The sequence below is a fragment of the Manacus candei genome, unplaced genomic scaffold (genome assembly GCF_025592945.1).
Source record: "Manacus candei isolate 608988 ecotype Guabito, Panama unplaced genomic scaffold, ASM2559294v1 h1tg000114l, whole genome shotgun sequence".
NCBI classification, from domain to species: Eukaryota; Metazoa; Chordata; class Aves; order Passeriformes; family Pipridae; genus Manacus; species Manacus candei.
The window spans coordinates 1,130,735-1,144,378 of record NW_026138162.1 but is presented as its reverse complement, the minus strand read 5'-3'; the positions used below and the strand labels follow the sequence as shown (position 1 = coordinate 1,144,378).

General features: G+C 37.9%; 1 protein-coding gene across 3 annotated transcripts in view; it reads right to left on the bottom strand.

Moving 5' to 3' along the window:
• The window catches only part of KITLG (KIT ligand), a 57,304-nt gene that overhangs the window by 17,892 nt on the left and 25,768 nt on the right, over window positions 1–13,644 (bottom strand). For all 3 annotated transcript variants that reach the window (XM_051770072.1, XM_051770070.1, XM_051770071.1), the window contains exon 3: window positions 4,100–4,162. In XM_051770072.1, the coding sequence (XP_051626032.1) occupies window positions 4,100–4,162 (63 nt within the window). The remainder of the gene's footprint in view (window positions 1–4,099; window positions 4,163–13,644) is intronic.

Sequence of the window (13,644 nt, the reverse complement as noted above, 5' to 3'; positions counted from 1 at the left end):
AAAGATCCTTGATTTAAATTTCTTCTTGGGAAGGTTTCCATAAATATTTTGCATGAAATCCTTGTGTGATTTCATGCACCTTTAAACTAGTTAGCTTAGTTAATTTCTTCTCTTCAGTTTTTTCGCTAAATGCCATTACTGGGAACAGTTTCTAGATCTAAACAGTTTCTAGATCTTTTTTTCCCTGACAAAAGGTTTTCAATGACAAAAGTATTCTGTGCAGCCTGTTGCTGTATGTGCCACTGGAATGGAGTTCAAATCCTTTCACTGACACCTATGCAATTAGTTTGCAGAAAAAGTTTGTACAGCTGTTCACATGACTGAAACCTTGTAATTCATCTTGCTGTCTTAGAGGGAGTCATTAACTTCTTTTACTTAGATTTACATAACAGTAGGCAAATAGATAAAACAGTGGCCCAGCCCTGGAAAAACCCTAAGTCAATATGATCAGCAAAAATACAGGTAATGCACTAGTCACACTGCAACTCTTATCTGGAAATCCCTTCCCAATAAATGTTGAATTTTTACTGGTAAAAGTTATGAGAATTTATTCCATATGTGAAGTTATTTTTTCCATTTTTGAAAATGTCTCAGGATCATTAAAGCCTTCCAGATACAAAAGTCTTGGCCCAACAAAACCTAAGTACTCTCAGTATCACTAAACCAGTTTCCAGCTGCTGCCCAGTCCATGGGCATCATCCACTGAATCCATCTCCTGCAATGCATAGTAAATGTTTGGTGATGTATACACTTCTAGGCTTAATCTCATTTTACTCAATTTCTTTAATAAACCCTCATACAGAATCTTTATTAAAAAAAAATTATCCACAGGTGTTGTTCTGCTTTGATGTGTAAATGTTTTTGACAAGAAAAAATACACTTCATGTTTTTGAAGAATAATCAGACTATTAGGCTTTCAGGCTTAGAGAACTAAATGTAAATACGTTGTTCAGCTCCATTTGACTTTCCACTTCTGTGTATGACTCTCTCACACAATGATAACAAGAGGAAAATCAGTGATACCACCTTCTGTAATTATGTCAACAACTACTTTTTCTTTAAGAATGAAACAAAAAGTGGAATGGATGGCATCTGGCCTAATTCAGCTTCCCTTTTTTCCTTCAAGCACAACAAGGTGAGGGGAGAGATAGAAGCAAATAAATCAGAGAAAGCTTGTTGAAACATACTCTGTTCAAGCAGCATATGTTGGGCCACGTCCCACTGCCACCACAAGAGAGACAATGCGTTTTTTTTTCTTCTGCTTTGGTGTAGGAACACTGACACAGAACTACTGTGCTTCTCTGAACTGGAAACCCTTTTCCTCTGAGGTTTTGAGGGTGAGCATTCTCCTCTGGCAGGAACTAGAAGCTTGTTGCTTCTCCTAGTGAGCATTTGGCAATTCCAGCAGGGAGTCTATTTTGTTGCTCCTGCGGTTTAGCATGTGTGTGGGTGTCTCCTCTGAACTGTTCTCACCTACAAAGCTGTATTTCATGAGAGCTCTAAGTTTTCTTTTCACTAATATCAAGCTGTGCAATTACTTGCTACCTCAAGTAGCTACCTCAAGTTGAGCAAACTGCTCAAATTGAAAAATTTGATGTTGTTTGCTAGGAGAAGTGGAGGTTTAACTCTCAGTTTTTTGTGTAAACTTTGACCAAGATTTACATTTTAGGGCAATTGCAAACCTGACTTCTCTTTTACTTCCATGTAGCTCTCAGTTAGCTTTTACTTTCTTCACCTATGTAACAGTTCAAAGTTTATATCATCTTCTGAATTCAGCCCCTGCTGCTGTCATCTTTGCCTTTTAACCTGCAGGCTAGATTACACAGTTCACTCTATGGAAGACTACTTTTAAAGCCGCTCAGTTGCCTTGAGCTCGTGCATAATGCAACAACCCTTCTCATTAATGGATTGGTCAGTCTGTTCCTGTTACATGCACTACACTGGTTTCCTGTCTGCTTTGCATTTACCCTGCCTTTCTACCTCTAGTCATCTATATTTGAGACTTGCTACTTCGGGTACACTACCCCCTTTATGCATGCACAGAAGATTGAAATCTATTGAAAAAAAAATTGCAGAGCACCATTTCAATCCCTTCAGAGACAAAAAAAAGGGCATTTATTTAAGGCAAAGCTGTGTGTTTCCCAGCTTGCAGGAACCTTGCAGAACCCAGAGCAAAGCCTCTTTATTCAGCCAGCCTTTGCTGTGGTATGCATAACACAACCTGAAATTCCCAGAGAGAAATTTGGCAAAGTGGGATGTGAATACTTCTGCAAAGGCATGTGGCCAAGAGCCCAAGAGCCACATCTCCCATTATGATGACTGAAAGTGGTGTACCAGTCAAGGGAACATGGAAATCTCAGCTCTGAACTTCTTCCTATTTATTTCTTGGCTGCTCGTCATAAATGTAAACTGGATCTAAGTTTCTGGATATGACGCATCAAGATGACATGGCATTTAAACTACAGAAAAGAATCTGCATATTGGCAGTCAAAACTGAACAACAGAGAGAGGCAAGAATTAGACAGTGAGAACAACCAGGACTCATCGCTCAAGAGGCTGCCTGGCCTTCTTCAGTGACAACCTCTCCAGGAGTGCAGTGGAGGGAGCAGCCTCAATCCAGCCCAACAGCTACTGTGCTCATTCTGGAAGCTGGGGGAGCAGCACTCAGGCTATGGCTGCCCTCCACAGACGTGAATCTCATCACATCAGGCACCAAAATCATTGAATTTCAAAAAGTACAGCAGCCAGGGAATGGTGGTAGCCAGTCTTACTTCCTTTTTCTCTGAATATTGGCCATTATAAGAAATGGAAATTTTTCCATTAGTTTTATTTATATTGGATCTAGTACCTGAGTTCCATAGCTTTTGTTTTGCAGAATTTTTCTCTCTGAAGAATAAAGTTTAAACTTTATTCTTTAAACTCTAAGTTTTAGTAGAAACTTTGAGCTTCCAACAAAACTCTTAACACTTCTACATCTGGCATAACCCTTCATAACCTCACAACTCAAGGCCCTTCACTATCCCTCAGCCACCTTTTCCTCCCCCCATATTCTTGTTATTCAGGACTGAGTATTGCTTCTGGCATCACTCTCCACTGTCAACATGGAATATTGTTAGATTTGCTATAACGTTGTAGGATAGGATGCATTTTTAGATGTTTATCACACAGGAACTGGACTTTCCTAATGAAAACTTTGTAAGGACACAAAACCAGCTTCTTATATCTAGCAGATGATTTTCAGCTACTGATGTACGTACAGTGATTCATTCTTAAGACAGGCACAATATTGTCAAGTTTAACTGACAAAATCATCCTTTTCTTACTTTTTTCCTTTCCTTAAAACAATATAGCATTCAGCACAACTTGTACTTTCACCTTGTTTCTTTTTCTCCTTTTTCTTGCAGTGTATGCAACAACCAAGTGAGTATTTACAATACATCATTCTAAAATGTTTTTTTTTGTTAAATTGAGGAAAACCAAAAAATACTTAATAGATTAAGCAATAAGATAATATGATCTTAGTAGAAAATGTTATAGAATTTTAAAGTATATAGATGATGCTTATTTAAAAGTATCACTATGTATTAAATATGGGATTATACAGAAAGCAGGTTTGAAACCTTACTGTGTTGTTTAGTTACTGACGCTACCTTCTGCTGAACTTAGGGTTCTCCTTACTGGCTACTCACTATTTGTTGTGCTTTAATGGCACTTCCACTGGCTGAAAAAAGGCCATTGTGCAGTAGTTGCAAAGTACAATTAGAGAGAACCTACGCAAGAAATTATTGGTAAGAAATATTAATTTTTTCAACTGACACAATGAAATAATACTGTAGTTTGACTTTTTCCAGAAAAAAGGTTAAAAAATTTAATATGAAGAAACATTTTTCTAAGATTCCTGTAATTTAAAAGATTTTAAGGGACTGTGGGAATCTTTCTACATTTTTTTTAAATAAATACTTGGGAAGCATATGAAAAGTTAAATAACCAACATTTAACTGTAACTTACTAAGCCATGAGACTAGGCACAAAATGTTACAGTCATCACTGCTTCCAGTGGGCTATTTTGTTGGAATTAACTTGAAGTGGTTGTACATACCAGACTATCCATCTTTGGGACATATTTAAGGGTTATCATATAATCATTTGGGAGATTTCCAACCTACAATAGAAAGATAATAAAAATGTTATTACTGACTACACAAAACAACACAATTTCCACTATCATATTCAACAAAAGCTATCAAATATTCAACAAAAATTTTCAGTAATTTGCCAGGTGCAGGTAAAGTTAAAGGTTTGCCTCCAGTAAAGGTGCAGGTAAAAAAGGTTACTTTCATACTCGGTTTCCTGTGGAACCACTATTTATCCTTATTTGTTCACAAGTGAACCACTCTCCACTGTAATACACCCAGCTCTGATCTGATCATGTTCAATGCTACCACTTCCCAGCAGAATTAAAGTCAACAATGTATTGAGGAGTAGTGATATGAAGTTATTCATTCCTAGAGAAACTCTGCTGCATTTTCATCTTTTAATGGCATGTCTTGAAGTGTTTACCTGACAATTTCTACATAACCCCAACTGCTGTAGACAGTAGAGGATGCAGAGGTATCTAACCCTTTTTTCTTCAAATAATTTCCAACTTTAACATGCATCTGAACCTAAAGAAATACTTACTTGCCTTGTGCTTAGTTATACACCAGGTCAGAAAAACACTTGTTCACAATTTTATGAACTTTTTGAAGTTGTTCCTCCTACTAATGATGAGCAAAATAATTATGTCATAGCGATGTCCTGGGGCAAAGGAGAACTTCCACACATGTTAGCTGAGTGTGGCTTTGCAGATGTGGGAGGGCATGGAGTGTGGTGCAGTGAAGACAAGGAGTGGAAGAAGGGTTCTTGTTGAATTATACAAACCAATCTGCCACAGATGGGATCCAACACTACTGTGAGACATGGTTGAATATCTGGGGAATGTGAAGAGTTGGGAGATGAACAGTCCAACAGTCACTGGACTGCCACAGTCTTCTGAAGTATTTTTTCAAAAAGTTTACCAATAATGCGATGCTTAATGATAGAGTAAATCTTTTTTCTTTTGTATCAGTGAGAGATTCAATTAATTTTTCTCATCCTTGTTTGAAATCCATTTACTCAAAAACAATATGCACAGACATAGATCCTTTGGTGCAAAAGCATTTTTACTTCAGGTTAAAGATCATTCTGTTATGGTGATGATTTTGATTTTGCTGCTATAGCAACCAACACAGGGATCTTTTTTTTCCCCTGTGCAGTTCTTAGGTAATATTTTTTTTGACAAAATATAATGTCTTATTTGTTAATTAAAATTTAGTTTCAAATAAATAAAAATTAAAACAGCTATTTCAAAATATTATGGTTCCAGAAATGATCAAGGACAATACTTATGCACAGTCAAACACAAGTGAATTCCAAACATTTTTTTTTTTAATTTATCTGGGCTAAGTCACAGCCTTTCAGTTCAGTCTCATTTATCTTTCTCCGACAGCTTTAAAAAAAGCAGTTGTTCTACAAATGATCCTGGTAAAATTCTTTCCAGAGATAAATTTTTTCTTTTTTTTTTTATACCTACAGATTCCCAAAGCAGCAGTTCCAGAAGTGTCATTAAATTCTCTCTATTTCTATTTACCTGGAATTTGGAGGAGTTGATTCAACATGCTATAAATACTGAAAAATATTGCAATAAATTTGTTCTTTCTTTAGAGCATCTGATTTATTCTAAATCCTCTTCCAAATTTTTTGTCTATTTTTCCTTTTTCTAAAAATATGGCATCATGACATACTAACGGGTAATCCAGTTTTTTTTCTAGCTTCCTTTGCGTGCCTAGAGAGGTAGGATTAGCCACGCTTCAAGCAGCATAGATAGTGAAGATGCTACTCTATGTGTGAAGTTTCCCATGCTCACTCTAGAGGGATTCCATACTTAGCAATATCAGCAAAAACACTGCTCTGTAAGAAAGGTCACTGGAAGATTAAATTTGTTCCATATCAATGAACACTACAAGAGTTGATATGCATTATGTATACAATCTACTTTCGTGGCATGAGAGCCTGCGAAACACTTTCCATGCATAGCTAAAACAATTTAACTGCCCAAGAGCTCAACTTCTCAATCAAAGTTGGAGAATACAGCTCAGCCTCAGATATTTTTTTCCTTGACAGACTGTGAATCAGAAAAGATATTTTTGAATTTACTACTAAAAATGAAGATCATTGGGGAGAGCATGTCAAAGACAAAATACATGCCCTGCCTCAAGATGGAACCTGTTAGTTTTATCGACTAAACTCCACATCAGGTGCTTCGCTGGTAAATGATGGATCTCAGTCAAAGTGAGAGAGTTATACTTGTGTCTCTCTTGGACTTCCTAACTCATACACAGCAAATAGGATAAAGCCCCTGATGCAAGAGTGAAGGATATGTCTATACTAAATCTGCGCATTTTGTACTCTCTTGCTTTCCCGAAATGAATCTTGACATTTCATCGAACGCTAGCCATCATTAGCGAGCTGATGAAATAATCCTGAAAGGAATGAACGCAGTCTGCACAGCCACTCAGTGCAAGGTGCCTGACTGCTGAGGCTTCCACAAGGAGCAGATGATGAGGGGGTTCTGACCTGCTGGAGCAAGGGTGGTTGGAAAACAACTGTCCCTTGAAATTCCCTGCATCCTTGAATGGATTTTCTATTAGTTTCTCTACTCAATTCCTTAAGTACAGTGACTGATTCTGGGGGCCATAAAACACCTGCCTGCATGACTTACCTAGGTTTTAACAGAAGTAACAGTTTTGATGATTATAGAGAACATCAACAGATAAGGAAAGGAATGCATAGAACTAAAGGAATTCTGCATTGCTGTTAAAATGTCACAATATCTTTATCTGATTTTGTGTGTGTGTGTGATTGTAGAAATCCTATTAGGTTCCGAGAAAAGGTGAAGAGCAGGGAATCCACACTTATGTCTTCAAATACATATAAAACGAACACTAAGCGCTATATTCCCAGCTGTAACAAAATCTCAAACTCAGGAAAGTAAGATTACTTTTGACATAGAGACATCTGAATATTTAATACAGCACTGTTAACATTGCATAACCCAAATATACTTTAAAAATATGCTCACAATCACATAGATGGGGAAAAGAAAAAAGGATACAAAAGTGATTTGGGTTCCATAAACTACTCTTTCATTGCAACAGCAGACTTAAGAGAGATGACCTATCTCTGCAGTCACATGCTTTGAAATGAGGGCTACTGTTCTTGCAACTTCTCTTTATTGTGACTGTTCTGAAAATTATAAATAGACAAGCATAGATGTCATTCTTTTTTTATACATATTTCAAAGATAAAGGAAGTAAATAAAATAAAAGTTACCTTTTCCCCTTGCCAGTGTTTTCTTTTTTTACTCTGAAGTATATGATGGGAAAAAACATACTATGCTTTTGAATATTCTTTCTACCTCCCATTTCTCTCTACTTGATTCCCTTTTCCTATTCTTTTCATGGAATCTGAGAATGGTTTGGGTTGGAAGGGACCTTAAAGATCATTTAGTTCCAACCCCTCTGCCATGGACAAGGACAATTTCATTAGACCAGGTTGCTCAGAGCCCCATCCAAACTGGCCTTGACACTTCCAGAGATAGAATATCCATAACTTCTCCAGGTAACCTGTTCCTGTGCCTCACGACCCTCACAATAAAGAATTTCTTCCTTATATCTAATCTAACCTGCCCCTCTTTCATTTTAGAGCCACTCCCCCTTGTTCTATCCCTAAATGCCCTTGTCAAAAGTGCCTCTCCAGCTCTTTGCACTTCTCTGTCTTCCTTACTGCATCCCTGGCTTTTCTTTTCCTGCAGTACCTTCCACTCTCTCTGCTTCTATCATCTCTGCAATCTACTCCATCTCATCTGTTAATGAAACAGTTAATAAAATCTTCATCATTTGGCTTAAGACAACATGCTAACGATTTCCGTTCACACTTCTTACAGTCACAGTGGCAGGTTATTTGCAAGATAACAACACTGGATAATTTTTTATAACCCCTTCATGCATGAGAGTTAGATCTATTTTAAAATAAATATCAAATGTTGCAGAGAGTGTAAAGTACATATTTACAGCAAAGATGTAATGTGAAAGCAAAGTATTTGAAACAGCGTGTCTCAAACAAGCAACCTGGTCAGTAAATGCTGACTGTTATTTGGGCTTCCAACATTCAAAAGTAGAAAATTGCTTTAGAGAAGTAAATCATGGAAGAAGAGGTATCTTAGATTTAGTTGATGGACAAAACTAAAATATCTAGATATATTCTATACATACTGCAGAGCTCAGTGACAATTCTATTTATATGTAGGTTTGATATTCATATTTAACAAATATATATACAACAGATTCCTAATTCTTATGCAAAATCTAAGTCACAATTACAGCGATGCAGCTTTCTGCTGACTTACTGTGCTGAAAAGAACAATGGGGACAGGCTTTATTGACAGGTGCTGCAATTACAGTTTTATAATACGGAACATTTGTTCATCAAGTAATGTGTTTCCCTCCAGACATCTTCATTAAAAAAGAAGCAGGAGTTCAAGTGATTAGTAGTGCAGAATGAATACTCTCTAAATACTTTCATTCTGTATAGGTATGAAATTGTGCTCTTTTAAAGTTCTCATTATTAAAAACCAAAAATGATTGTTCAGTTGTTCTTTGCTTCTTAAAATCATTTTACTTAGGGCATATTCTTCATATGACAAAATTATATTATATAGATGTTAATAAATTTAATCTTACAGAAAATACAAATCACTTTTTTAAGAACAGATATCAGTCTGGTTTGCTAAACCTTATTGTTATTGAATTTGCTCCCTCTTTCTGATTCTATCTTCTGATGTAAGTCTAGCATGATGCTAGTGAAAATCCAGATTAAGACCACTGAAAACAAGTTACGCCACACATCTGTCCTCAATTTATTACTCAACACAAAGTTGATTAGGCAAATGACCCACATTTTCAGGCACTGCACAGCATGCCTTATTTATTCTCCAATAGCTTAGGCTTAGTAGACATCCCTGATCTATATTCACAGAGCATCTTGACTGAGGCATGTACTTCTCATATCCCTATAACACAACACAGTTGAGCAGAACACAGTAACAGCCATGCTGAGGAGTTTTCTAAAACCAATGACGGGGGGTTACAGTACTTGGAAGAAGCCCAGTACCAAATAAAGGAAGGCCAGGTTGTAGGGAATTGTGGCACTGTTTTGAAAACTGCAGGTACACTGCAGTAGAAATAGGGAAAAACATAGCAGGAATAAGAGAAATGAGGGACATGGATTCACGCTGCAAAGAATTTTAGCAAAAGATAGGAAAAGAATGAGAATCTGCCTGAAGTACATCAAGGAGCATCTTTCCTGCGGCCACAGTATAACAGATAGCATGGATATGATGAGAAGCTGGTATGAGAGGGCAAACTGAACATGTGTTACAACACAGGCAGTGTTAATAGTACCTTTGAAGATAAACCCAAGAAGCTTGCCACTGAGAGTGAAAAAAAAAAGGGAGGAACAGCTTGAAGGAAATAAGAAGATAAAGGGTCAGAGCAGCACGTTAACAGATAGAAGGGCAAAATTACGGAAGTCAAAGACAGAAAAAGACTTTTCATGGACTGGATTTTTATCCACCAAGAATTTGGAAGAAAAATGTACTTATAGGGACAGAGAGCTACAAAAAACTCCACATTTTTTCCTATTGTGACAGGAAAAACAATGAAGGTTTAAAAAGTGAACTCAGAAGGGTCTATGAAGCATCAAGAGAAAAGGCCCAGGGAACACTAATATTCTGGAGACACAAAGAAATCATAATCTACCCCAGTGGAGAATTCAGACCAGCCTGAATCTAGGATGATATCTAAGAATTTGTGATGAGACAGGAGGAAGAGAGGCCAATATCCTAAGCTAAATGATGCAATTTGCACACTGCTGCCAAACAGACAGTTCATTGCACACAGATATGGGACTGTACTCATGACTGTGGACAAAAAGGTTTAAAGAACATGACAGTCTGTCTGAGAATAAAGCATTTAGAAACAACTATTGTATCACTGTTGGTAAGTGTGATGGAGCTTGTGGATAACATCACAATAAATTATGGGCAATAATTGTACGCATAACATTACCTTCTCTGAAATCCTCTGTGCTACAACTTGTTCTCAGTGTGAAAGAGGAGGACGTTTTTTAAAGACACTATGTTCTACTAGCACAGGTTCTTTGGATCAGCAAAGAAATAAGACTTTCAAAGGCCAATAGGATCTCCAGTCAGAGGGAAAGTCTGTGAATCTAGTCTACATGGACTTCAGTAAAGCCTTTGATACTGTCTCCCACAGCATTATTCTGGGGAAGCTGGCAGGTCATGGTACTCTTTGTTGCGGTGAAAACTGGTTGGATGGCCAGGACCATAGAGTGGTAGTGAATGCTGTCACATCCAGTTGGCAGCCAGTCACTAGTAGTGTCCTCCAGGGATCAGCCCTGTTTAGTATCTTTATTGATGATTTGGTCAAGGGGATCAAAGGCACTCTCAGTCAGTTCACAGACAACACTATGTGGTCAGGTCGGCAGGATTGATCTACTGGAGGGTAGAAAGGCTCTGCAGAGCGATCTGGACAGGCTGGATTAATGGGCCAATACCAACTGTATGAGGTTCAATAAAGCAAATTGCCAGGTCCTGCACTTGGGTCACAACAACCCCATGCAGAGTTACAGGCTGGGGGAAGAGTGGCTGGAAAGTTGCCTGGAGAAAAAGGACCTGATGGTGCTAGTTGAGAGCCAGCTGAACATGAGACACTAGTGTGCCTAGGTGGCCAAGAAGGCCAATGGCATCCTGGCTTGTATCAGCAATAGTGTCGCCAGCAGTGATTGTCCCCATGTACTTGGCACTGGTGAGGCCACACCTTGAGTGCTGCGTCCAGTTCTGGGCTCCTCACTTCAAGGAAGACATTGATGTGCCGGAGTGTGTCCAGAAAAGGGCAATGAAGCTTGTGAAGGCTCTAGAGCGTAAGTCATATGAGAGATGTCTGAGAGGTTGTTTAGCCTGGAGAAAAGGAGGCTCAGGAGAAACCTTATCGCTCTCTACAATTATTTGAAAAGAGGTTGTAGCAAGACGGGAGTCAGACTCTTCTCCCAGACAACTCCCAGAACAAGAGGAAATGGCCTCAAGCTGCACAAGGGGAGGTTCAGGTTGGACATAAGGAAGAATTATTTCACTGAAAGGGTGGTTAAGCATTGGAATGGGCTGCCCAGTGAAGTGGTGGAGTCGCCATTCCTGGAAGTGTTCAAGAAACATCTGGATGCCACACTTAGTGCTACGGTTTAGTTGGCTTGGTGGTGTTCGGTTGAAGGTTGGACTTGTCTTAAGAGGTCTTTTCCAACCTTAATGATTCTAGGATTCTAATAAAGAACCCAACCACATATGGGTGCAATATCTAATTTTGAAGATAACACTTCATCAGAATATCATTCCTTAATTCAATGAGTATATTGTGTTTTGAAAAGCAGAAGTGGTACAAAACTTTTATTGTAATTTACATGAGTTGTAGGGTCTCCTGAACCATGTTTTTAAGCAACATAATGTTAGAGTCCCTATTATATGTACTAAGGAAATAGTCCATATAGCATAAAATATTTTACTTGCTGCAAAGTGATGTGATCATTCAGTATTCTCTGTGTACTTCTCCCTTCTTGTATTTACACTGTCAGCTAATGATATTTTGTTTTAAAAGTATTTTAAATCTTATTATATTTTTTTTTCATTTCATTCTCAGTGTCAAGTTGTCATGGTGTAGAATTTCAAAAGAAAATGACTAATATCTACTATAGTCACATTAATTGAAACAAAGAGTTCTTATACTAAACTGAAGGTACTAAACTTATTTTCACCTTATCTTTTCAATTCTCAAGTGGCTTTATTGAAATTGTTTCTGCAAATATTAATACAGACAAAACAGGGAGACAGACTTTCCTCAAAACCTTCTCTAACAACTCAAGAAACTCAAAACAAAGACAATCCATGTGTCTGGGCTTTGTATTTCCTGTATCTCTCTGTTCTTTCTCCAATTCAAAATATCTTTGAACTTGCTAGTTAACTTCACCCAAATTTTGCATTTGGTAGGAAGATCTGAAAGGTATGGGTCTAAGTCATGAGAAGGACCATAACAGCATCCTCATGGAGGAGCATCTGGAGGAGCTCAGCCCTACCCCACTCTGCTCAGGCTTGGCAGCAGAGGCACAGTGCAACCCGGACAGTTGGCAGTGGCTTTCTTGCAGGATATGCAGCACATATACCATAACAATCACCACACAAAGTCCTTTCTGCCCAGCCAGCAGCCCAAGCAAAAGGGGCTATAAATCCAGCAAGCACTGGTAGGCATCATGCCTCGGGGGCATGGGAGGGAACTAGTCACCATGCTGCATGTGTAGAACTAAGAGGGCATGTGGAGGGTAGGGGTATAGAAAAATAATGCTGTGGGGATATGTGCAGGAAGTGCAGCTGCTGGACTCCAGAAGATGATGTAGGAAGATGATTTGAAAAAACACAGTCAAATTAAAGACTAACCTAGTTTTTACAAGATTAGGTTTCCTTTAGAATTTATCTCAAGAGCAAAGCTTGTTCAAAAGCAAAGATTGTCCAAGCTGCATGCAAATTTTTTGTAACCTGTATTTATACATTCTTAAGTTTAAATTGTACTAAAGGGAAAGTTAGAGCACTTGTTCTGAGGACACTTAAGTGACAAAAAGTTATTGATAACCCTGCACTGCACAATTTCACCAGCTCTCACAGGAATTCTTTTGTTCTTGCATGCTTTCAACAGATTTACATCAAAGCTTAATACTCTTCCAACAGATGAAATATTATCTGGAATAAATATGCCAATACTTCAAAATTTTGCCTAAAGAGACTAATTTGAAGCACTAAGCATTTGAGTAAGACTACAGAGTATCCCTAGAGATTTACGCTATGTGCCAATATGTATAAAAATGCTCAAAGAAGAAGAGTTAAGAACACTGCGCTGGCAACAAATGCTAGGGACTCCAATTTAAGTGTTTGATAATAATAACACTGGTGTTGCAACTCTTTTCCCACAAACAAAAATTTTCAGCCGGATTCCATATGTAGATGAAGATATGCTTTTAAGTGTTCAGTGTGTGTTATTTCTTAAAAACTTTGGTATTATATCCCACACTACTGCAAGTTAGCATAATTGCTGACTTCAGTGGAGTTAAATACCAACTGACATCAAAAGAAGATGTAGTTTTTCAGGTTAATATAGCAGTCAATTAAGTAGTTAAAATCTACTTAAATGAATTCAGTTCTTATATGAAGCTGCGAGTCCTTTAGACTTAAACTTCTGGGTACCGCAAGTAGAGAAACATTTAACGAGTGTAACCCACTCACACCTAAAGGCTGCAAAAGCTGTTCAATTGTTATTGTCTTGATTGCTACAAAGTTGTCTAACATCACACTAGTTTTACATATGGCACTAGTCTCATACACATGAAGTAAAGACTTTTGGTTCAATTCAGCTAGTTTGCCACCAGTCTGCTCCACACAAATCAGTAGCA